At 42.7% G+C, this 26,829-nt stretch overlaps 1 protein-coding gene across 1 annotated transcript in view; it reads left to right on the forward strand.

Moving 5' to 3' along the window:
* GFRAL (GDNF family receptor alpha like) overlaps positions 1 to 26,829 on the forward strand; it is a 1,079,552-nt gene that overhangs the window by 134,269 nt on the left and 918,454 nt on the right. The window contains exon 2 of the mRNA XM_078647546.1: positions 5,317 to 5,451. Coding sequence (XP_078503672.1) covers positions 5,317 to 5,451 — 135 coding nt within the window. The remainder of the gene's footprint in view (positions 1 to 5,316; positions 5,452 to 26,829) is intronic.

The raw sequence follows: 26,829 nt of genomic DNA on the forward strand, positions 1-26,829 counted from the left end.
TTCTGCTCAGCTCAGTATATGGTGCGTCAACAGGCGAAGGATATCACCTTCAGCAGCTCCACGCTCTGTAGTGTCCCCAGCAGGTCTTGTAGAAAGGACATCCTATAGGTTAGCCCATAGATCAAGATCCAATCTTTCGATGAACCTTCATGCCTGTTAATATACTTACACACTGCCTACTTCTCAAGCTTGTGCATCAGAGGCACTCATAGGCATGCCTACATTCAAACTCACACAATGTTACAAATGGGACCCCTGAAAAACAAAAAAGGTGTTAAACAGCACTTAGCATTTATACATTTAGCAATGCAGTGATTGTAAAAGTGGTTATTTTACTCTCAAAGATCAGTTCAATTTAGAGAGTTATTGGAGTCTATATTTAATACACCTCACAACATACCCTCCTTGGGAATACTCCTTAAAAACAAGCAGGGTTTTCCTTCATGATCAAGATCTTAAGTGTTACACATTTTGGTTCTCTCAACCTCTACAGATTGACAATCTAGGACCTCCAGATGCCTTCAACAGGTCCATTGAATTTATGAATTGTGGAAAGTGTATTTCTGTTAAAAGGTATTCCTCTAATAGTTTTTTTAAAATAAATGTAGTAATGCAATAACTAATGCTGTAAGAGGTGTCATACTTCCAATCTCTGAACTTTAGATCATCCAGGAACATTGACTGTAGATGTTTAACCCATTGTGTTATTCTCCATAACCAGTTAAACTACCTTTGTTCCTGAAGTGGTATTGTGTGGTGCATATACAAAGACTTTTATTCCTATCTTTCCAAAATCACACTGGATAAAATGCCAAAAATCGAGCCCTGACAAAATCCAAAGTCTGCTTCTTGAATCAGACCCCATGCAGAGATGCAGACACATGCACAGTGTTGTGTCAGCAGAGGTGCAGCCCTTTGAAGCAAAGTGATGGCATTGCAGTGAGTCTGGACAACGGAAGCTGGCATGAGAGGTGGAGATGTGTGGCACCTGCATCACTGCACCAATGCACTCTGTGCCAAAGCACCACTGTACTCTTCACTGATGCATTCTGTGCCACTGTACTCAACTCTACAGCACTCTAGTGCAGTTGATGTCGCTCTACTCTGCATCATTCCACTCCTCGCCACTCCAATTTATTCTGCATCACAGAACCCCACAGCATTCTACCCCTCTACAGTCTATCCTGCACCACTTCTCTCTACCCTGCACCACTCCACAACCCGCAATACCATTTCACATAATTAAGTCCATACCACACAATCTCACTCTAAATATCTCCATGACAGTTCATACCATTTAAATAATATTCACATAATTCCACAGCACACCATGCTTCATATTTCCACTCCACAACTCCACACCACACAATTCCACATAAAACAATTTCAAAACAACCCATAATTTCCTTGTAATTCCCTCAAACATGTCATCTCTCCCCCTACACCCACTGCCCCTTCCATCTCTCCCTCTCCCTCACCCTACCACTTCCCCTCTTATCTCACCATTCCACTGCATCCCTCTAATCCCTCCCTCACACTGCCTATCTCCTCTCTATACTGCCTGCATACACATACTACATTCCTTTACCTCCATATGCTGTGCACTGGTCCACCTCTCGCCTCCACCACCCCCTGGGGGGTTCCCGTCCCACTCATCTCTCTATCTCTCTCTCTCTCTCTCTCTCTCTCTCTCTCTGTCTCTCTCTCTCTCTCTATATATATCTCTATCTCTTGTACTATGTCTCACACTCCTCTCTCACTCTCTCATGCACTCTTCCAGCTTCTCTCATGTGGGCCACTTTAGGTCTTTGAGCACAGTTTCTTTCCTGTGCCTTTTCAAGATTTCTAACCCACAAGCCCACGCTCTTCTCCTCTTCTTAGTATGTCTTCTGCATACACAGATGGTCCCTCTTTATGCGTATATGGCCTGCTCTCCGCTTCCATCTCTCTTTCTCACATACTCTTTCTGCTCCTCTGTCTGGAGCTCACTCACTGCTTCATGCATACACTACCTTTCCCTCTCTATCTTCCTTTCTATCTATTATGTGCTGCTCTCATCCCTATCTATTCACCATGCCACAAAATTCCACTACACAAAAACATCACATAATTCCAACCCTCAAAGTTCCACAACAAACAATTCCAATTCAACCCCCAAAGTAAACTTAAAACCTGACTGTTCTCCAAAATCTAGGCCACGCTGAACCACTCTGGTTGCCGGTTGTCCGCAGCGCCGGGACACCTCCGTTGGGGGTAGTCGTGCGCTCTATAAGCTTCAAAAATAAAATAAATAATAAAATAATTCCACTCCACACCACATACATTCGCTCCACTCCAAACAAAAACACATACATTAAAGACATTGTCATTTAGAATGACAATATATCTAATTCTCACAAATGCAAGACCTATTGTATTGCAACCCGTAAGGTTGGCCGTAAAGGCTCATAGGCCATGGTGCAAGGTATTTTAAAAGTGGGATATGTGTGTTTAAGTTTACCTGACCTGGCAGGAAAAAATCCTGAAGTATTTTTTTAACTGCTGTAAGACATACTCTGAAATATATTATTACACTTAATATGTGCTACATTCAGACTGGGAGCAGGCAGAGATTAGGGGCTAGATGTAGCTAATTCTATTTTACCAATTCTTAAATACCGATTTTTACCGATTCGGTATTTAAGAAGTGGTAAAATAGAGGGGGGGTATGTAGGTATTTCAGAATCGGTAAATACCGAATCGTTAAGATTCGGTATTTACCGTTTCTGTAAATACCGAATCGGTAATGCCCATTGATTCCTATGGGCATTGAAGCCCATAGGAATCAATGGGCAATACCGAATCGGTATTTACCGATTCGGTAAATACCGATTCCAGCAGGGGTGCAGGGGGTGTCACTTTGACACCCTCTAGCACCCCAAATACAGGCATGTGTGTTATGTGGCACACGGACATGCCCTAAGGGCATGTCTGTCTGTCACATGGCATAGGTGTGCATGCACACATGTGCATGCACACCTGGATTCAGTATTTTACCACCCAATTGGATTGGGTGGTAAAATACCGAATCTGTAAGGCCTTTGGGACTCAGAAGAGTCCCACCTACATCTGGGATTTACCGATTCGGTAAAAATACCGTTTCGGTATTTTACAGAATCGGTAAATTTACCGAATCTGTAAAATGATGCCCCTACATCCCAAATACCCATTTACCGGTCGGTAACGGCCGAAATCGGCCGTTACCGGTCGGTAAATGGCCTCCTACATCTGGCCCATGGTGTTTATACTCAAATGAATTGTAATTTAAAATCCACTTTACTGGTAAAGTCAGATTTTAGATTATAATTTTGAATAAGCCACTTCTGGAAAGTTGGCATTTTCCTGCCCACATTATCTGAAACTTGTCTAGGAGTTTCTAGCTGCCTGGGCGTGTTAATGGTTCTCCCATCAAGAATGAGGGTTGGGCACAGAGAGTGAAAAATGGGACCTGGGTGTAGCTGAGAGAGGCTCTTGCTTGCTGGATGGCTGGGCTGGTGCTGTACCCTGCCCTGATTACATTTCAAATGAGATTGCCGACAACAAATACAAAAGCACCTGCCACCTGCCTACCCTGCCTTTTGCCACCCTAAACAATTTTGGGCCATACACAGGGGAAGGAGAAGAACTAAACAGAACCAATTTTGGGGGTATGCCAGGAATTTCCCCACACACAGGATGGCACAGGTTATAAAAAGGAGATCTTAGAACCACTTATCAGAACACTCCTGAATCTGTGCAAAATTCAGAAACGGACAGCCCTGTTGTCTGAAGCAGAAAGTTTGGACCTGATTTCCTTGATCTCAGGCTACCCAGAATGACTCCAGGGGTGAGTTGGCAGGCCTTCTGTGTGAGTTACAGGCCTCCCTGTAACTACCCAGCTGCCCAGCTAGAACTGGACCTGCCTGAGCTCTGCTACTGGCCTCTGCTGGAGTGAGCACTGATTCCCAAGAGGTGTATTCCAAGTCCTGGGCCCTTGGATGGCATTAGTGAGAGCTCCTTCTGAAGTAAAAGGTAAAAATCCTTAAGTTTGGGCTCTTTGCAACTGCAGATGGTCCCGTTTGAAAAACACTCTGCCACATGTGACAACCGCCAATGTGGAGCTTTGGTGAGACCTGCTCTGCGTGACAACAGCGACCATCTACGATGAGCATCCAATGCGGTTTTACAATGATGATTGGCTGTTTTTGCTACAGCAACAGCCATCTGCGATATTCGACAAGCTTTTCTTTCTGAAAGCTTGATCCTTGTGGCCTTTTCCATGTGAAGTCTTTGCGCCTGACTTGAGAAGGTAACTTTTCAGTGGGACTAACCAGGTCCCTGTATTCGACCCACACTTCTTCGTGGTCAGCCTAAACCTGTGACTTTCCCCAGGTATACACCAACCAGATAACCATGAGTGGTGCTTTCTGCTCCTTGGTGCTATTTTACTAAAAACCTTCAAAATTAATATCTCTGGTCCTACTGATTGGATTTTTGTTGTTCAACTATCAGTTCATTTATTGGACTTCACTCTAGTTTTCTAAATTGGGTTGGCATTTTTCTTGTGTTGTGTTCTCATTTTATCACTGTTTGCATTGTGCATAAATACTTTACATTTTGGAGATAGAAAAATAACTGCTCTCCACTCACCCTCCACTCCCCGCCCAGCACAAATTGAGGAGTGAAAAACAGAGATGATAGTGATCACCACTTTAGAGTGAATACATCAACAAATTAAATTCGGCTGTTAGATTACTAAAATCGCAGAATGGTGAAAGCCAGATTAAGGATTTACGAATATAATTATTTACATACTTATCCTTCACTTTTAATGACCGTACCAGTTAACCAAAGTATTTGTTACTTTATAATATATAATCCCAGCAGTCAACTGAAGTATTCTTTGTCTCATTCAAAAGATTGAAAGATGAATTTGAATATTTAGAAAAAATTGCAAAAAGCGTAGAAATCTACTTTCAACCAACCCTAATTTTTTTTGTTTTTATATCAAGATAAATTGTGCTGTGGGTATTTAATATGGATCATATTTGTGTGCATGGAAATTGATTATATTATTATATTTTAACGGATAAGATGTGTAGTTTTCTTTTCATGTGCGCTTTTTTACTAAAGAAACATATAACGCTGAAAAGCATCACTAGGAGACTGCATTATTCGCTCTGTTAAAGTTAGAACTACTGGTTGAATCAATGTGCTACAATCTGTTAACTCCTCAAATACATCACAGAGTGTTTTCAGTTGGGTAGAAGACTAAAGAATATTTTTATATTGTTACAGGGTTCCTGATATGTCTTGTAAATACAGCCTTCTCTAAAGCCAGTGAATGCCTACACTTTAAAAAGCAATGTATCAGTGCGTCGAGTGGCTGTCATGGTGTTTGGAATATGTTTGAAGATTTTTGCAACGTTACAGGTAATGCTTATGAATATGAACACTGTATTTCCAGAGGGCATGTTATGTATATTTATCAGAATGTTCATGTTGTTCAAACTGTCTATCTAAATAGTTATACTAAATGAAAATGATTTAAGTTAAATAAAGTGAATTAAATGCCAAACAGTGACGGATGTGCAGAGATCACGGAACGTCATTATAATTTGCTTTGTTATTTAAGATAAATCAAAATAGAGTATATAACTATTAATGGTTTTCTTTCCAAGTACCTTTTGTGATTATTGTTTTCAATATTATCCATTAACCTAAAGTTATATTTCACATTGAGTTTGTCAAATCAATTGTCTTTATTTCGGCCACAAATGACCTTAAAAGCCCATACAGATAAAGTCAAGGGCATAATAAAATGAAAACAAGCTGCCTTGTTGTCGTGTTCTGTATTTATCTTTCATGCAGAGTGTTGCCATCCAGGCAATGATGTAAGGGATTAGAATGTGGGTTGGTATGTTCCAATACGGAGTTCTGCAAAGAAGTCAGTTGGACGTGGCTTTCATGTGGATGGGGTCTCTACCGCTAGGATACTCAATAAATCCTGCACTATCACTACTCCAGAAGAGTCTTTCTTCTTCAAAGTACGGGACCCACCTTTACATGTTGGCAACAAGTGATTATCCTATGTAGCTGAGCCGAGACCTCAACACTATGAATTTATTGCTGGACAACATAAGAAGTTTACCTGTATAAAATGACTACAGAAGCGAACTCCTCCTCCTGACCTCTTCCGCATCCTATGTCGGGCTTGTGTTCTTGCTTAGAGACGAATCAGAGCTTCTGTTTCATTGCTGTCGGGGGTTGGAGAGGTGCTTGTGGAGAGGGGCACTGGTGGAGAAGCACTTCTCTTGTTGCAGAACGCAGGTCTGAAGTGCAACTGTTTCTGGTCTCTTGTGGCTGAGTTTGTGAGTTGGAGCTGCCTTTCTAGTGTTTTGAGGGCTGTTTGAGTCGTGCACTTGGCAGGCTACCTGTGGAGGTGCCGTGTGCCCAGTGTGAGATATTCTTGAAAGGCAGCAAGTCTTGCACTCTTAAAAACCGGTCGCCTGAGTGTATCAGTGACCTCCTTACATCATGCGTGTGCAACGCACGCAGCCTTATGTCTATGATGGCCATTTTGGAGTGGTCCCGTGGTTTAGGTGCATCATGTAGTAACGGTGATGTGCACAGCTGTTTAATTTTGCATTTTTGTGCGTGTATGAGGTGTTTTGAGTCTCTGTGCTTACTTACACAGCCAACGTGCTTATTTAGACAGCCAACACGATTTAATTCCTGTGCTTGTCAGGCTCTCACGCTGATGCGCACAGCTGATGCTTGTTTATTTTCTGAACGCATCCAGCACTCATGCTGATAGCACAGCTTATACATTTGGAGAACTCTTTTGTAAGGAGTCATCTTATCTATTTTGGTATACAACGGCTGTCAAATCTACATGTAGATGTACAGACCTCTTTTGTTTATTTGAGTTTCACATTATACTTTTTTCCTGATGTATACAACTCAAGTATAGAGACATGTGCTGTACAAACTGTGTACAGTTGTGAACAGAAATTATGCAAAGAACCCTCTGTATTTGTAGAATCAGTTATATTGTAGCCTTATTGGGTTTCATTGTCTGGATATTATGCAGAACGTTACTACTCCCCCTTTCCTTCTTTCTTACCTGAGCAAACCTTCTCTCCCTTGGTTAAAAGGGAAGAAAGTATTTGGGCATTATGCTTGTCTATGTGGCACTTCTCTCAGTGCGGAGAGAAAGACTTCTTTGTTCATGCAATGTTTGGGTTTGGCAAATTAGGAGGTCTTTGAACACCTCCCTGACTTTTCGGACAGCGATTCTTCTAGTATGAATGAATATGAAAATTTGTATCAGAAAAATATATTTGCATTAGCTTCCTAAGTTTAGTACTGTTCTTAAACTGCATAATTTTGGGAGGAGAATGCAAAGGCAGGCAGAGTTGTTAGAGCAATATATCACTGTATTGCGTACGTTGGCATCCATGTGCGACCTTGCGGTGTCTTTGGAGGAACGTTTAAGAGACCTGTTGATATTAGGTTGTACCGTTGACAAAGCCAGAGACAGTTTATGGCAAAGGGACAATCCTTCAATACAGGCGGTCTTTACAATAGCCAAAATGTATGAACACTCGAAGCCTGTGTTGATATAATACTCACGATGAGTCCTTGGAGATAAAGATGGGAATGTTGTCATATTGGTGTTTGACAAATTCACAAAAAGTACGTTCAACACGAGTCCTGTGCCAAAGTACTCCAATCTGAGAAGTTTTCATGGTAAATGCTTTAGGTGTGGTAACTTGGGGCATATGGCGGATGATTCTCCCGTCTGTAAAGACGTCGCTCTATTAGATGCCGGAATCCGGAAAACGCTAGACAAACTAGCCCCCATGCGGGAATCGAGGAAAAAAAACACAAACGAGAAATGGGACACCCCTCACCTCAAGAAACTCAAAAAGGAATGCCAAAAAAATGAACATCTATGGAGACAGATGAAAGATAGTGAAGCGAGAGCAAACTATATTACCAAACGGAAACAATACATCTCGGCCATTAAAGATGCAAAAAAGGCGTATTTTACTCAACGTATTCATGAGAACAGCAACTCAGCAAAAGAACTGTTCAGAATAGTGAAGGAGCTTAGCAAACCATCCAGCACCCCACAAACCCTCACCCCCTCAACCGAGGCCTGTGAGCGCATCAGCACTTTCTTTTCCGATAAAATCAATAGAATATACTCCACCTTCACTCCCCTAAATACCCCTAGCAAGCCGGATAACCCTGGTGAGCACATAATGACATCAGAGAGACGCAACGACCAATTAGACATAGGCAATACACCTCGTCTAACTAGTTTTCAACTACTCTCTGAAGAGGAGGTATTAGCGTTACTGAGCACAGTCAAATCCGGATCCCCCTTGGACCCCTGCCCCCACTTCGTGTTTTCCAAAATGGCACCCACGCTCTGCCCCCTTGTCACCCAACTCTTCAACAAGTCGCTAACCACCGCTACCTTCCCGGAGGCCTGGAAACACGCCTCCGTGACCCCCCTCTTGAAGAAAGCAGGATCCGACATTTCTAATCCAGAGAACTACAGACCTATCTCCCAGCTTCCCTATCTCTCCAAAGCCTTGGAGAAGTCGGTCAATACACAACTGACCCAGTATCTGGAAGATAACTCTCTCCTGGATCCCTCTCAAACCGGCTTTAGAGCTAACAATAGCACCGAGGCAACGTTGCTGGCAGTGTCGGACAGTATCAGATGCTCCACTGATCAAGGGAGATCGGTGGCACTGATACTGCTTGACCTGTCAGCGGCGTTAGAAACGGTTTCCCACGACTGTCTGCTAAACACACTCCTGAGTAAAGGAGTGCAATCAACAGCACTGAACTGGATTCGATCCTTCCTGAGCAATCGTACCCAGGCAGTGCATATGGGTCAGTTCCACTCAAAACGCAACACCATCGGCTGTGGGGTCCCCAGGGGGCCTCATTGAGCCCCACTCTTTTCAATGTCTATATCTCATCACTGGCCGACATTGGAAGGAAGTGGGGCATTGGCATATGCTCTTATGCTGATGATACACAGCTGATGGTGGCAATGGATGAAGGGCCTGAGACAACAAAGAAAAAGCTTCACGACTGTCTCTCCGAGATGGCCCAATGGATGCACAACCACTGCCTAAAATTAAACGCCGGCAAATCGGAGATTCTCTTGTTCGGGGGAGCCAAACTTATATGGGACGCCACATGGTGGCCACCCACACTAGGACTGGCCCCCGCTCCAAAACAACATGTGAGAAACTTGGGGATCATCATGGACGATGCCCTGTCCATGAAGGACCACGTCCGATCACTCTGGGGCAAGGGTTTTGCCATACTCAAACTTCTCTCAAGATATTCCCCTGGATACCCCTGGATTGCAGACGCTCAGTCACCCAAGCCCTACTGGTTAGGCGCCTGGACTATGGCAACGCATTATTTGAAGGGATGAAAAAAACAACTCTTCTCCCGCCTTCAGGTCTTGCAAAACCAGGCGGCCAAACTGGTCTGTAATAAAGGCAAGCGAGACTCGGCATCGGAATGCCTAAAGAAACTTCATTGGCTACCGATGCGCCAGAGAGCTGCCTTTAAACTACTAAGCCACACGCACAGAGCTCTTCACAAAACTGGCCCCACAATTCTCCAAGGGAGGATCGACTTCTACGTTCCCAACAGAAATCTACGTTCAAGTCAATCAGCTCTGGCCAAACCTAAGCGTATTTACAAAGTCAGAACAGGTGGCCGCGCCTTTTCCTACCTGGCAGCCAGAAGATGGAATGACCTACCTTCCGACCTTAGACACACCACAAACTATCTTCAGTTTCGACAAAAACTGAAAACCCACCTTTTCCCTAAAACTTAACCCTTCCCTAAAAGACAACCCCCAGCAATGCCTCAGTAGTCTCTCTTGGTTCATAGCGCCGTGATATCCCTTGGGATGAGTGTCGCGCTTTATAAATACCGAAAATAAATAAATAAGTAAATGGCAAACTTTAAAGAGTGTCCCGGGTCAAAGGTAACTTGCAACATTTGCGGAAAGAAAGGTAATTTCTCCAGATGGAGCAAATCAAGAGCTGAAAAAGGTCAGAGAGGTTGATATATATAAAGTGGTTGTTGATGAAGTTACATTCTCCAAATCAAAGAACGGGCTGGGGAAGCTCCTCTCGAAACTGTAATGACAATAATGCACCAGTGGACATGCTTTTTGATTCTGGGGCTAAGATAACTCTCATCCCAAAAACGTTTTATGAGCAGCATCTTTTGGGTATGGTAGCGGTGTTGAAACCTGACATAAAGCCAAAAAGGGTATGGGGTGAGACCAATGATCTTATGGGTTATTTTTTGCTGGTACGACTGATTTGAAAGGAAGAATTATTCCTGCTAAGATATATGTTTCGATGAAGGGAGACTCACTAAACAGCTGGTTTCACTGATGGGATTTACATGAATTTCTGTATTCCAATGAAAACCCCTTCTGTCTTTTTTAAAGACCGCAAAGCTTCCTAAATAATCGAGGTATAAGACTTTGAAAGAATATACAACGCGCTTGCTGCTGCTTTTTAAAAAACATGGTTCTGATGGTTCCCAGTATCTAAGTTTGTCCGAATGTAGTAAAATAGGCCTTCCATTAAGTTTGTCTAAGATTAAAAAATGGGAATTGTGTGGGTTTCGGGAGTTGAGAGACTTGCTAGTCCAAAATAGGGTTATTAGCTGGCAAGAGGTGATAACTAGAACGAACATTCTAAGGCGACCGTCTTTTTTTGAATATCTACAGGTTATTTATTTTATTAAAAAGGATGTAAGTGGCCTGTTAAATGCCCCTAATAACTTACTAAATACCCTTTACGGAAGGAAGAGCAGCGGGATAGGGCAGTGGTATAAATTGCTCCACTGCTCGGGTCAATCCCCACTGATCGATAAACATTTGAATAAAGTAAGTCTCTCGACCCAGTGCTTTTTCTCCTTGAAAGATTGGGAGGCTCTCTGTTTACCGGGAAACAAATCTTTGCGTGCTGCCAACTATAAGAGGATGGCCTTCTTGTCCCGTTGGCTAGCTTATTATACGCCTGAGGCTATGGAAAGAATGTTTCCTGGAACAGAAAATAAGTGTTTTAGATGCCTAGCACATGGTCAGGGAGGATGGTATCATAACTTTTTTGCCTGCCCGATGTTGGATTCTTTCTGGAAAGAGATATTTGCGGAAATTGAATTGGCCATTGGAAAATCATTTTCGCCTATGGTAGAAGCGGCCTTGTTTGGCATAAGCAAGGATAGGAGTAGGTTTAACAAATCTGAAGAGGTATTTTTATTTATATCATGTGCGGTCGCTCGCTCTTTAATACTACAAAATTGGAAATCAAGGGAAATTCCATCACTGATAAAATGGTTTAACAAGATGAGGAGAACCTGTCTCTTTGAAAAAGCATACGCGGGCAGAGTAGGTTCTATTAGGAGGTTTGAAAGGAATTGGAAGTATTTTGGGGATTTGGAGCAATTAAAGGAGGGATGAGCTGAAAAAGAAGGATGGAGATAAGGAAAGGGTTTATACATTTGACTGCACTAGCACTTTTCTAGATTTCACTTTATTATAGCTTTTTGCACTTGCAGTAGCACTTTATTGCAGGTTTTTGCACTTTTTTGCAGTGTCACTTTATAGATTGCGGATTTTGCACAGACCCTTCTTGATACAATTGTTGTTTGTATTCCCTTTCTGTGCTTGATGAATTTCTTCGCCTCTTCCTAATCTTTGTGTCTCATGTCTGATATTTATATATATTTCTTTTTTCTTTTTTTTTTTTCTCAAGCCTTTTTAACTATTGAAATGATTATTGAAAATGAAAAATGAAAAGATGTTCTGTACCATTGATTATCCATTGCTATGTTCAATAAAAATTTTTATAAAAAAAAAAAGAAAACCCCTTCTGTGTATTTTCGAAAGAGATGCCACATGTCAGGTTGTTGGGTAGAGGGAGTAAAGTTTGAATCAGAGAGATTCCTGAGGTGTGTAATAAATTGAAAATAAGAAAAAACTATATGCCCCAGATGAAGCGTTCCCGGTGGTGTGATTTTCGCTGAGGTGAACACTGTTTGTTCGTGTCACCCGAAGAATTTAGAAAGACCGTGTGATTCAAGCCACGCTTCTTTGGAGACTACCCTTATCCGAGTGGACACATTGTTTAAACAAGGTATTACTTCCAGTACCTGGGTAGAGAAAGTGATTCCCACCCCACCCTTGTGGGTGCTCCTGTGGACTAGCCGGCTATACCGGCCCTAGGCTCGGCCAGGGCCCTCAAGATTAGAGTACCCATGTCCTGATGAAGCCTACATCATCTGGCTGAAACGCGACCGCGACTGCGTCGACACCTTTTGTTTTGAATGGAGTCCCCTGTTACAGCTTAAGAAAGATTTGATTTTTTGTCTGATATGCACCTATACAATGTAGATTGGGTTGATGTTCTAACCCCCTGGTGCTTTGCTTTTGGGACTACCACTTTGTTGTGCACTCCATTGTAAATTAAGAGGAGGCACTTACTCTAATTGGTGTATATATATTCTTATATATCTTTTGAGTTTAGGGTACAGATAAATGTTTGTTGATATTGTAAATGTTTTGTATATTTGTATATGATATATTTGTGATATTTTGTATATAGATTGTTGGTTGTTGTGCCTCCCTAGATGTCCGCTCATATGTGTGTATATGAATTAACCTATATATTTCTCCAATGTTTAATTTGTTATTCACAAGATAATTAGATGTTTCTTGTTTGAAAATTAAAAAAGGATTGATCCCTTCAGTACCCTTTGTTGCTACTTTCTCATCCTTGGATGTCTCCTGCTCAGGTACGGGAGGGTTAAGTGGGCAGAACCCCTAACCATTTTTTGCTAGCCAGATGAAGCGTAAGTCTGGTGTCAGATACATCAGTTTCACTACTGCCAATTCTTGAAAGACAATCAGCCAAAGGTTTATTAGAGCCAGGGTCCTACAATAAGTCACCCTAAGTACACATTGTCGTTCACCAAGTCGGGTGCCTGATATTTAAAAAAGATACATATGTCAAAATAAAATAGGTATGTTACTCCAGCGATCAGGCCCCAAAAGCTAATTTTCATTCACAGAGTTGTAGCTCATTCCTAGAAAATGCCAAAGTACAGATTCTAAACTTTAATTTGTAGCTTTTGACTGGAAACATCTACAACTGTCATTCAAAGATTATGAGCCTGATTACGACCTTGGTGGTGCTCCGCTGGCTTTGCGCCAGCACAGCATCGCTCTAGCTGTGCATAACCCGCCTGCTAGATTACGAGTTCTACTTGTGTCTGGCGGGTTTTTCTTTTGTCGTTTCCACGGCTGTGCCCTGAAAAAAGATACCGCAATGGGAACGCAAAAGCTGTTCCAGTACTGCATGGACTGTGAAGTCCATGCCATGCTGGAACTTGGAGTGCATGCAAACAGGGGGGTACATATTGTGCCCTCCTGAATGCATCCCCATGGTGGCAGGAGCTTGGGGGTCTTACCATGGGGTTTTCCCACCATCAGCCTTTTCATGTTGGGCTCACATCCATGAAAAGTCTGGCAGTGGGGAAGCTTGTAATATGCTCAGTGGACCGTGGTGGTCCTGCATTGCATAATGTATACCCCAGTCTGCTGCACCACTGCCAGGGAACGGCGGTTCTCTGGTGCAGCCGGCACACCCGTAGCAGTCCGAATAGCCACCTCATGATATAGTGTCCGCAGGACTTCCACCACAAGTCTCGCAGTCAGAGATCACCAGATTCATAATCAAGCCCTATATGTGAAGTTAGATTTGTAATAAATATTTAGAAAAAAATCTTTTAGAAAGTTACCTTTTCCCTGCCTGAAGCTTGTGACGCTGACTTGCTTTAGCTCTCCAGCAGCTGCCAACCAGAAAGTATTTGGCCTTACTGAGATATGTAAATTGCTCCCAGATCAGGAAAAACAGAAAAGGTTTACTTGTAAAGGGCTCTGCCATTTCACCAGTAAAAGTAAGTTGAGACCCGAAGACGACAATCATTTGTCTCCCAAGCCTGAATGGCACCAAACCCAGTGGCCAGGAAGCTATCCACAAAACTGGTTTGGAGTAGACACAGGGGAGGGGACTGTTAATTTCCTTGACAAGTCCTCTGGGTAGACAGAAGATCTCTGCACAAAGGTGAAGGGGTTTCTCCATCTTGGATTTTTAGAGATTCTTTCAAGTAGGACAAACAGGAAGCACTGAAAAAGAAGACAAAGTTGCCCCTATAACTTTTACTCTATTGGTATAAATGTCAATACTTATGGCCGAATTACGATATGAGTCAGAATGCCTCCGACCACAGGTTGGAGGTTTTCCAAGTCTCATTGCGGTTTCAGTTTTGACTGCTGCATTACAATGCAGATGGTCGAAAGTGAAACCGGCTGGTCATTCTGACGGGCTCAAAGAGCCCTTTGGCTAGTTTGAGGCCTGCTTGTAATCCCTATAGATGGCATTTCCGCCGTGGGGATTATGATATTGGTTTCCGACAGGCTTTCCATGTCAGGCTTTTTGACTTGGAAAGCCTGTCAAAAAGCGACATTGGGGTCCCCTAGCAGGGCTCCCTTCATCCTGCGGCATCCAGTTGGGCGCCAAGGCAGCACCCTGTGAATCCCTGCACCATGTGGCAGATTCCCACAGGTGCCTGCCACGCGGTGCTAGGATGAACAGATTCTCCCATGTGTCTACAGTAGCTTGTCTTACAGCTGGTTTACGGCAGCAGCACAAGCTCCCATAGACAAATGGGAGTATGCGACCTCACCATGTGCCATCGCATTCAAATCGCGGTGTCAGGTCGGGCGACTGGAGGTCGGTCAGTCCTGAAACAAAAACGATGTAGGACGGACGTAAGTCCGCCCAACATCGTAATTAGGCCCTGAGTTTGTCGATCATTGCCTATTCTGGAATGAGCTGTCTTTTTCGATTTGTTCTCAAGGTAATATTTCCATCTTCAAGAAAGAGTTAAAACTTACTTGTTTGTAATAGACTAATCAATAGTAATAGGCTGTTGCAAGGTGCATGTTTGATACAGATCTGCATAGCTGGGCAGTTCCGGGAGACCTCTTTTGAGGTTTTGTGCGCTATACAAATTCATCATTCATTTATTAGTTAGGGAGGAGCCAGGAGCCACCTACAACCACTAGATAGGACCAAAAATAAACGTGGAACCTCAAGTCCCCTTTCTGATGGTAATTGGATAAATATGGAATCAAAAATAGTGTGTCTAGAATATTGTGATAACACTATCATTACCAGGAATATTGTTTTATGTGTTGTTTAAAATATTTCTTTTTTAAATATTTATGTATATATCGTTGGTGAGAATATTGTTTTTTTAGTGTTAAATAGTGTGTTGTATATTTTTTATGTTGTGTATGTTTATTTTAATGTTTTATCATTTTGTTTTATTTATAAAAATGTTTAGTTTGTATTTTAGAATATTTTCATGTTTTTTTAATGTTTACAAATATTTTTTTAGCAGCCGAATGTTGGGTTTTAGGGGTTAAGGTGGGGGAGATAAAAAAAAAGATATTAATATTTTAGTTACAAGTTAAATTGAATAAAATTAGAAAACAGTAATGTTTAAAGAAATTGTTTTAATTCAAAAGAAATATAATGAATGTATTTAATATTATGTTTAAATATGAAATATGTTTTTATTGCAATTTTTTTTAAAAAAATCTAAAATTATATAAAACATTTAAATATTTGGGAAATAGTTTTGTAAATTTGTAAAAAAAAATAGTTCTTGGGGCCAGAAGACCTAATGGACATGGACCAAAAAGTATGTTGATGTTTTGACCCAGACGAGGGCACAGTTAGGTAAGTGTCATAGCGGGCCTTCTTCAGGACGAGCAGACAAGGAAAGACAGTCAATTCCAAACCAGTTAAACACTGCCACGGTAATGTGTTTATTCCTGTGTGCCGTGGAGAGGCTCTACCAAACAGAACCATTTGTAGATTGGTGTATGTCACCCTTTTAGTGTCCAACACCTTCCCTGAGTTGGTTTGTAGTAGAGTGGGAATAGTGAATATCACCCCTTTTGTGTCCAACACCTTCCCTGTGTTTGTTTGTAGGGGAGTAGGAATAGTAAATAACACCCTTTTAGTGTCGTACCCCTTTCCCCAGTTGGTTTGCAGTCGAGTGGGAATAGTGAATGTTCCACTTTTTTTTTTAGTAAATCTTTTTATTGAAATAAAGGCATGATCAATGAAGGTATCTCGGTACATGTTAAATGGCAGTACTGTTACATTACAAATGCTACTGAAGACATAGTTGTCACAAACAATACTTTCTGTCCCCATTAAGACATATTCAGGTCTCATGTATAATATCTTCCCTCGATCTTGGACGTACACATATCTCACCTCTGTACGTGTTCCATTGTCCCCAGGCCTGCGTCCATTTATTCTGGCCCCCCCCCGGCTTCATATACATATTTTTCCGTGACCATACACCAGTCCATATCTTTGCCCCAGTCCTTGATTCCTTGAGAGCTCTGAGCCCACCACATTCCCGCAATATTGTGTTTTGCCACCATCAGCCCCAAGGTGACCCAAGTACGCTCCCTGGAACTTAAGTCAGTGGGGCTCCAGATGTTTAAGAGGGCCAGTTGAATGTTACAGTCTATCTGTTGCCCCAACGTATCTTCCATAAGGTTTGCTACCTCCTCCCAATACCTCTGGATAGTCGTGCATTCCCAAAGTGTATGAACAAAGATTACCTCCTGCCTGCACCACCTCATACAGTAACCGTCTGAGCCATATCCCATGTGAACCAACACTGACCCCGACAGATAGGATCTATGGAGAATTTTCAGCTGCACCAGGCACAGCCTGGAAGATATAGCCACCTCCAGAGGGGATGCCACCACCGTCAACCATTCATCATCGCCTAATCCCGCTACATCGAGGTCCCATTTAGCCCTCAGATGAGTCAGGGTATCTGCCATGTTCTTGACCAATTCTCTGTAGATGAGTGAAATGGCCTTCACTGGCAGATCGCCATCTAATACTCTGTCCTCAAGAGCGTGGGGGCGCAGGGAGTTCAATACCCTTAGGGAGAACCGCCAGTAGGGCATGCCTAATTTGGAAATATTGGAAGTGTTCCAATTGCGCAAACCCACATTCCTGCTGCAGCCAAGAAAAAGGGACCACCTCACCTGACTACCACAAATCGCCCACTTTGGACATACCGATAAGGTCCCAGCGATCAAAACCCCACAAGCGAATCAACCTCCCCAATTGCTCACTATACCAGAGTGGTGTGGCCTGTGTAATTCTTCCCTCTCATCCCAGACTTTTGGTAGCCGCCTTCCACACTTGCACCACATGTCCTATCGGGGCAGTTAGGGCGGGCTTCAATGACCGCAGATAAAGAGCTCTACAAATCTACCTCCTGGGAGGAGCCATCTGTCAAGGGTCAGCCCGGTGAAGAAAACTTATAGAAATGATACCAAACGTAAATGTCCAAAAGGAAAGAATAGCAACAATGGAAATAGGGTGCACCAATATCATACACGAGAATAGAGAATATCTACAAACAAAGACAATAGGGATACTATAAGTAACACAATCAACATATCAAAAAGTGGTGTCCAAGGTGAGCCTAACAAAGTGGTACACATAAATAAGAAGAGGAAAAGAAAGGCAGAATACAGGGGTGAGGCATGCTAGCGTGCAAAAGTGCTCCCATAGGGGAAGATGTAGACTGCGCACAAACCAGGAAAATCTTGGAGGCTGCAAATATTCTCTGCAGAGATTTTATAACTCAGGACCGCCACAGGCTTGTGGTTCAGGGATGATTTCCCAGATAATAACCCTAGTAAATGTATGACACTATGAATACATTCCCTAACCCCTATGCAGGCTGATCTGGGGAAATGGGCAATGACATAGGAAGATGCCACACAGGAGGGGGGGAGGGGGTTTCACATATAATTGAAGGTAACGTAGTACATACCATACTGGATATCGGATTACGGGTCTTGTCTCAAGCACGACCGATAATGGCCAGAAACTTCTCACAGTAAGTTCACACCGCTATATAGGAGTAAGCTTCCCTCTTACAGCAACGATCTTCAAGCAACGGAATTCAGAAGGGTAGAGAGAAGAAAAATTGGAAAGAATATATATATATTTTTGGCGTCGGACCATACAAGTTATAGACCCCTCCCCGGTCAATTCTAGTGGTGATGCTCATCTGGGGATTTTTTCCCCCAAGGTCTCACAGGGCAAGATATTCGGGGCTGGGTAGTAGACCAGACAGACCAGTGATCGGGGACGCTTCTCAAAGCTGGTATTTGAGGGAGACAGCAAGGGAAGGTAGGTGGGGGAGAAAGGAGGGCAAGCGGAAGAGATATCACCTGGAGGATACTCGATAATTTCCATTATGGCATGAAATGGCAGTTGCATTATCAAGAGTGTTTTTTAGCATTGTAGGATACTGTATGTGTTGAGGAGTGAATGTGTATATTACTGAGAGTGAATATAAGTATGTCTGAGGTTTATGATTGTTTTAAGTGTGGGACAAACACATCTATACATCCATAGATGATTTTGTATATTGTATGCTGTATTTATATAAATATTTGCAAATAACTTTCTAAAATGCCCTGTTTTGTTATGATGAGAATGAAAAGAAAAATATATTCTGTATAAAATAAGTGATTTGTGTCTGTGTGGGGGTCAGCCCTTGGTGTTTATATACTAGGACCCTTCTTGGGCCCTTACAAATCTACTGGGAGGGTGATTTTTTGTTCTGGTGATGTGTTGGAAGTGTCCCTGCTCCACCCTCCCTCATTCATTTGCAGGGGTCCCCTTCGTTATTGACAAATGCATGCTATGTCCTGGGGGCAGTGAGGCAGGAGTGCGAGTCCATCTCTATCTCAATGACAACCCTACGGGCCTGATTCCTATGATCTAGCCAGGCTAACAGTTTGCAAGCCTTGTCGCCGATGTCATAGAATCTACTGAGTTTGGCCCTGTGGTGCGAATTGGCTGCCTCAGTCACCAGGTCGGTATATTCCCTGACTTTAAGGCTCAATCTCTGCTGACCCTCCGCTGAATTGTCAAGCCGGAGGGATAACTCCAAAGGTAGGATTTCTTCCTTTAAGCGAGTCAATGCCCGCACACTTCTCCTTTCGCTGTCAGAGCTATGGGTGGAAAATGTGATGTGATTTTATAAATGTTGTGTTAATGTTATTAATATGTTGAAATGAGGAAACTTGCAATCTGGTGAGTGATGCGACCATAGTTTGACGGGAGCGGGCCGTTAAAGTGGCAGTCCGCTGCTGCACCGCCAAACTTGTAATCCGGCCCTATGTGTTATTGTTAGATGTGTTGGTATGTCTATGTCTCAGTATGTACTAGGAGCAGGTGGGGTGATGCTGTTGGCCTTTTTAGGGCATGTGATTAGCCATTTTAAGGTTGTGAACGGTGGTAGTTGGGCTAATACATGTTCTGGAACGTTTTTGTAGAATATTTTTTAGGAGATGGGTTGTGGGTTGTTAAGTACTAGTGCTTGCTTCTCCGATGTCTTGTAAAACTACAATCACTTCTATCTCTGTGACATTTTGGAGGAGGTTATTTTCTTTTATGTTAATTTCAACTTTTTTTTTTGATTTGGCCTCCCATAGCATGCATTAGAATAATATTGAGCACATTTCCAGCTAATATTTTCTGTAGATGCACTATCTTGGATGTCGGTGTTCCCCATATAACTTAATAACAGTTTTTTTTGTGAAGTGATAAATCTGGTGCTTTATATCTCTAATTACTGTAATATTATAAATGTAAAATATTGTTACATTATTCATGTTATTTGTTAATGTATATTGAAAGGTGTATTTACAATTTATTTTATCTACTTACTGGTATGTCTTTTAGAGATGTTTTGTTTGGTTTTGCAGTGTTTTCTTTCAGATAGTTTGAACGTAAAACAGGTGTTTCTTTTCTGATGGAAGAGAAAAAAAACGTTATATTAATTACATTAGGTATATTTTGTATGTTTGGCAAGATTTAGGGGTTAGGATTTGTTTGCTTTGCTGTTAGAGTGAGTTTCTAATTATACTTTTATATCCTTTATGTTGTAAATTTTGATGCATTGTTTTAGATAGAATTTTGTAGTGGTTTGGTAATCTGGAAGGTTTCTTCTAATTTAGTTATTCTGTGGAAAACCATAAAAGTTAAACAGTGTAATAGCATTTCTTTGTTAATTAATTGTTTTGTAGTTTAGCAATATTTGACCTTTTAGTTTAAGTATAATTGTTACTTACTTGGATATGCATTTGTAAAGTTGTATATTTTACAGTGTTCTGTTTTGTAGCAAAAAAAAGCAGAGTTTCCTCCTTTTCAAATGTTTGTTGATTTTTTTGTTATTATTTGGTTTAATTATTGTGCCTGTCGTGTTATTCCTAGGAATACCCAGGACCTGCGCGTTTGGGATGACCTAAACTGAGGGCTTTGTGTCTCAACTGCTTCTGGACACCCCCCCAGGATATGTCAGCTGTTAGACCAGCTAGCTCTGCAGTACCACTACCAACCCCTGTACCTTACGGTGGTGTAGGTAGTTTCTGGCAACAACTGAACATGAAACCTTGATTCCTCGGTGATCATGGAAGGCAGTTCTGTACTTTTCGCTCAGTCACTTGTGCTCACTTATTCTAAGAAAATACACAGGGTGGTGATTAGAATGTTTCAATACGTGTTTATAGGTGCAGCGTCAGTCGCATATAAAACATATATGCTGTGACAATCAGGAGACAGAAGCATACAAAAGAGATTGCAAGTACCAATATTGCATAGTAGATACATTTCTCCCACAGTGCTAACAAGATAAACATAAGCAGTTCGGATAAAAACAGTAGCATTTGCATATTCCTAAAATGCGCACCCTAAGTAATTTGCCTAAATGTACCTTGCCTGGATATGTAGGTGCTACCTGTATATGTGTATGTAGCCAAGAAACCCCTAAGGAAGTACCATCCCCGTCATCTGATGGTTGAAAATGAAGGACCCCTTCTCTGCTCCGGGGAAGACACCATGCAAGGGATGTCAGACCACTGCTGTCAAAGATTCAGCATGCAGGACCCCGTTTCAGCTTGGAAGGTATTCTCCTCTGATTTTGGGGGGGAATAAGGGTCTTATATACTAGAGTGGTCACTCCAGGGTTTCTTCTAGAATCAATATGTTTTGAAAACAGTCACAACTGTTTTGAAAACAATCATAAATGTTTTTCCAAACAAATGTGATCATGCACAGCTGGCTGTTGGCCAAGGATGAAAAAAGTGGTGACCCTCATACAGAATAAGTATGCATTGCCTGAGGGCATATTTATGTACGTCAGGTACTGGGATTATGATACAATACTAAGAGCCTGGTGTCAAAAAGACAGGTGCAAGCTACTAGGTAAAAGGTCACCTGTTAAGAACCATTATTTTTGTGTGGATGGGACAATGTATGTAAAAAGGGGTATACTTGACAGGACTAGCCTAAAGGACATGACATTTCTTTTACATTGTTTATTTTTTAATCTATTTGATTGGCTAAGGATGTTTATAATTTGATATTATTGGTTGTTTTAGTATAGTTCTAAATTTTTTTGTCAGTTATATACTTATTTGGTGAATGCTTAGTTATGTGTTGGTATATTTGTAAAATATATAATTGTATTTATTTAATATTGGATTAGTTTGCTTTGATATAATAATTTATATTGTTCATTATATTTAAATGTTTATACTATGTACATTTTTTAAAAATACTATTTTTATAAGTTTTATTTTCCGTTTTTGGGTGATGTAAAGTATTTTTTTTATTTATAGATGGTCTTATAATTTTAGGAAAGATTTATAGTTGTTTGTACAAAAAATTGTTTTTGGGCTGTTTTAGTGTGTGTGTTTAAATTGTACATACTAGTTGTTTTGATGATAATTTTGTAGTCAATATTGTTATAAACAATATTTTTGACATGGTAGATGTTTATTTATGTCACTATATTTGTGTTTTCCAAATATTTTTGTACTTGATGTATGTAAAAGTCGATGGTTTGTCAGCAATATTTATGTGTTCGATATACATGACTCTTACAGTTATGTATAGGGACTCGATATTTTTGTCATCGAAATAAGATTTTCAATAGCTGTGAGATTCGTTATTTGTTGTCTCGATATTATGTCATTGATCCCTTCTGAGAACACTTTCTGGACATGTTGATCAGAAGAGGACAGGGTCCTGCTTGCTGTAACCTGAGAGGAGCCTTGAAGGGCTGAACCTACTCCCTGTTGTACCCAGGACATAGAAGTGCACTCCAAATGCCACTTGGCTGACCTACTTTGAGGGTACATGGGCACAACAAGCTGTAAGAGGCCTTTTCCTGAACTGAGCAGTATCATCAGGACTTGGACTGGGCCTTAATGGTGGCCTCTGTTGGACCGTGCCTGGCCCCTAAGTGCTGTCCCAGAGATTCTGGGAGCCTTAGAAGTGACCCAAAGAAGCCTCTCAAGAAACCAGGTGCTGGGTACCCTTGATCCACTCTACTTTCCTCCAGTCCAGGGGTGGTAGCCTGAGACTGATCACTCAGCTCAGGATCTGTTCCCTGAGGCTGAAAACGAGTCAGGGGTGAGTCCTTCCTCCCTCTGTCCTTCCATCTAGGCCTCTGTACCCTCCATAATGGGGTGGTATGCCCATGTGTCTGAGCTTTCAGAGCACCCTTGGCAGCAACCCCTCCTAGCTCTTCTATCACCGGTGGTAATTCATTGCCCACAACACAATCAATGGTCACCCAGGAACTAACTATGACCCTCTTCTGAGTCAACATCCCACTGCATCCCACTTTAGGTATGCCAAAGCCATGGGGCAGATGAAAGACCTGCCCCAGGGTCTCAGATACCCTACAAACTTGACCAATGTCCTGCTCTGGAGAAATCAACATTTCCACTACCAATGGTCTGGCTCACCCGGGTGGCCCTCAGGGCAGTGACAGGGACCCTATGCACCTTGTCTTGGTGGAAGTGACAAGTTTCTTTCTTAGGGATCTCCAGTCTACCCTCTGAGTTCACCCCCCATACTAAGGGAGATTAGGGCATGATCTATGTCCTACCCCTAGGGACTACCTACTTGTAACGCTATATTTGCCACCCTCGTAGAGGTCCCCCTAAGGGGTGGTTTATTTGAACAGGCAGAGTCCTCTGTGCTTGTCAGAAACGGGGGACTCTGGCCAAACAAACCAACTACTGGGTGTACCTCTACCAGTGTGGCCAATATGGCATTAGGGGGAGGTATCCATAGCTGGGAACAAACACAGCAGCAAGGTTGGAAAGTGGACACTCTAGGCACAGCCCACTAGAACCTCCCTCCTTCTTCTCAGAAGAGTCATGGGAACCCTTTTCTTTCCCCTTATCATGAGACTTGTCTGGGTCCCCCTTGACCTCCCCCTCACTCTTCTGGGGGAAATCTGAACCACCCTACTTGGAGTCATTTCCTGGTACCTTTTTGAACAGTCTGGTGCTGACCTAGAGTTCCCCCTCCTCAGCAAGCTTCCTGGGATCAGCAAACTTGCTATGTACCAGGTGTTGATGGAGGCCTTTAAAACAGGTATTGAGTCTGTGCTCCCTCAAGATGAAGTTGTACACCCCAGTAAAATCATCTACTTTGCTACCTCAGCCAGTCACCAGTCATTCACTGCCTTGTTGAAGTGAATTAAGAAGTCTACTCAGGACCGGTTTGAGAGTGTGTGGCTGTCCCTGAACGTCTGGCTTTATCTCTCTGGGTCAGCCCAAATGTATTAAGAAAAATGCCCTTCCTAAGAGTATATTTTTTCTGGTCCTCTACCGCTAGTGTCAGGAGTATGGCCCTTCCCACTGTGGGCATGTATCTTCACAAGGTACCCCCCCTGGGTACTTCTCTGGGGCCTTGTTTACCCTTAGAGCCACTTCATAAGCTTAGAATTATTTGTCAATATCATAGCCCTCGACATAACTGGGCACTAGGTCTTTGGGTATGTGAACTTTCACTTCTCCATTGGACAATAGAAGTATGCTGTCACTATTACTGCTGGACTCCATTTGCTTGGCTTTGATGTCCAGCTCCTTGAGTTTAACTAAATGTGCCATCCATTTCTCCTCATCCATAGCTTAGCAAGTTCCAGCTCCCACTTGAGTTGCCTCTCCTCCTTCATGTCTACCAGCGTCTGTGGGGACAGGCCCCTGGCAGACACACTGTGACCTGCCTCATCCTGGGCATCCAAATCATCTGATAGGGTCAAGTTGGGCTCTCCTGGCAGCTCAGGACCTTGGGCTTGGTACTCCCTCTCCTCCTCATCTGTCTGTGCTCCCTCCTCATTGTCATCCAACTCATCCTCCTCAAAGGACATGAGGGCTACCTGGATGTCTACCATGGTAGACTTCTAGTCTTCTTCCAGCCCCTTCTGTTTGCAGAGGTTTAGCACCTCAGCTCAGCCAGTAAAGTGGTATGGCGGTGTGGGATTGGTCTCATATGGGGCACGTTCACTACTATTCTACTCTGTTGGGTTGTATCTTGGCCCTAATCTGACATAGGTACAAGTGGAGAAGGCATTCCACTTTTTTAGTGGCTATCTCTGGGTACAAGTAAAGCCTGTCTGTGCCTACTGCATGTGGTATCAGCAAACAAGCTAAGCATGACCCGGCCGATACCCCTCTGGTCTCAACATGTGGTGTGCAGTAGGACTCTTCCTAATGGTGCTAGTTGTCTTGACTGTGCCCTTTTTCTAGAGTGTTCTTTTGGGGCTACTTTTGGGCTTCTTTTTGCTGGCATCTTGAATGTTTCCATAGGTTCACATGTGCTTTGATTATTCCCATTGCTGAATACCGGAGGTGGTCAGAGAGCTATCTCACAGCCCCCATGTGTTTCTGATGTGGTGATGTCCAGGATTGGGTTTATTTGCTCCCTTAGGCGGCATGTGTAATGTCTTAGGTGTTGCCATCTTATTCCCTAGGTCGGCTATGGTGGTGAGCCTATTTCTGAGTACCTCGCATGGAGCAGTGATAGATTCTTATGAACTTTCCTCTTCACAGCACCCCTTTTCATTTCAACTATGTCCTAGCCAAGATTTTTGGGCTTTACTGCCAGTGGCTTTGGCTTTCAATGTTTTGGAGGGACATGACCTGATGAGCAGTTTTTGGGTGATTGGAAAGCTTGAAGGGAAAGTATGAGGCAGAATATTGCTCAATGGAGAGTCCGGTGCAAGACCAAAACTCATCAAATTTCACCCGATGCGAGTAATAGAATGGTATTATTCATTGTTCTTGTGTGTGCGCAATGGGGTATTCACCATCCCAAATGTGTGGGTAACCTGGCCCCAAACACTGAAACATTGCCTCATCAGGACTAAAAAGGGGCCTCCAATGGCCTGGAGTTTACTGGCTGCAGTTGGGACTACATGCTATGAAGTAATTTGGGTCCCGGGCCAGAGGCTCAAGAATTTGGTCTGTTTGATCTGGTCATAGAAATCCATCCCAATTGAACTCGGGTAAGGAGACCTGGGTGCCCGCATTTTATATACTGGATGGGGAGTCACCTTGCCCCTCGTCACACTGCCCTCCGTGCAGGGCATGGACAGCCAACCCAGCCTTGGTGGATCAGTTGCAGAGTGAGGCCCAGGCTCCTGAAGGCACCAGAATTGTAGAATCGAGTGGAAATTCCCAATTGACACAAAGTACAGCAGCCCTGAGTTCCCGAACGCAAGTAAAGGCTTGGAATTCCTAATGTTGTCTTACTGCTCTTTATTTTTTAATGTGTGTTGAGGTGTGTGTGAAATATATGTTCTGCATTGGGGGTTCTAATTTACTGTGTAGGTGAGTTTTGCAATTGTATAAAGGCACAAACAGTTACCCCTCCCTGCTGCAGTCCAAGTTTGGATGGGATCCCTGTCTGTTGCTACTGTTGCCACATGTTTTACCAACTATCTCTTCCCTCTGTGTTGGTGCAGTGGCTTTCTGACCTCCCTACAGCTGAATGTACGGTGCTTCGCGATTATCTTGGGTTTGGTTTTGGGGATGGTGATTCTGTGGTGATTCTGTGGGAGACTGACCCAGGTTTATTGATCTCTGCTTGTGATAAGCTTTTAAGCAGCACCAGTCAACGATGTGATCCATTCCATGACAGTAATAACATTCTCTGAAGTCCGGCTGCTGCCAACTTCACTTACCTCTGCCATTATAAAGGGGTTGAAACTAAGCATGGGCGTAAAATCTGTTCCGTTTGCGGAATTTGCGGATTTTCTGCACTTTCGCGGTCCACGAATCTCGCGAAATTGCAGAAAAATCAGCGAAATCGCGTTCGGGACGGATTTTCAAAAACGGAAGTACATGAAGCACTTACAGGGTTACAGCAGGTGCCCAAGTTGAAGCTAATTTCTTTGTAACCATTTACAAAATGGTTACAAAGAAATTAACTTCAACTTGTGCACCTGCTGTAACCCTGTAAGTGCTTCCTGAGTGGCGCCTCCAGAGTTGTTGCCTACTTGCAACTATTCTCTGACCCTGCTCTGACCCTCGAAACAGGGTCAGAGAATAATTACAAGTATGGCACAATGCTCCAGGCTGTCACAAAAATTAAACCACAACAGGAAGCACTTACAGATAAGGAAGCAGGTGCCGGACTTGAAGCTCAAATTCAGTAACACATTAACCAGCCCCCGGTTGAGGCTGGGCAGGTGTGCTTTCTCCCCATAATCTACAGTGGTGAACCAGAGGGTGCTGTGATGAACCAGAAGGTG

The sequence above is a fragment of the Lissotriton helveticus genome, chromosome 6, assembly GCF_964261635.1.
Source record: "Lissotriton helveticus chromosome 6, aLisHel1.1, whole genome shotgun sequence".
Classification (NCBI taxonomy): Eukaryota; Metazoa; Chordata; class Amphibia; order Caudata; family Salamandridae; genus Lissotriton; species Lissotriton helveticus.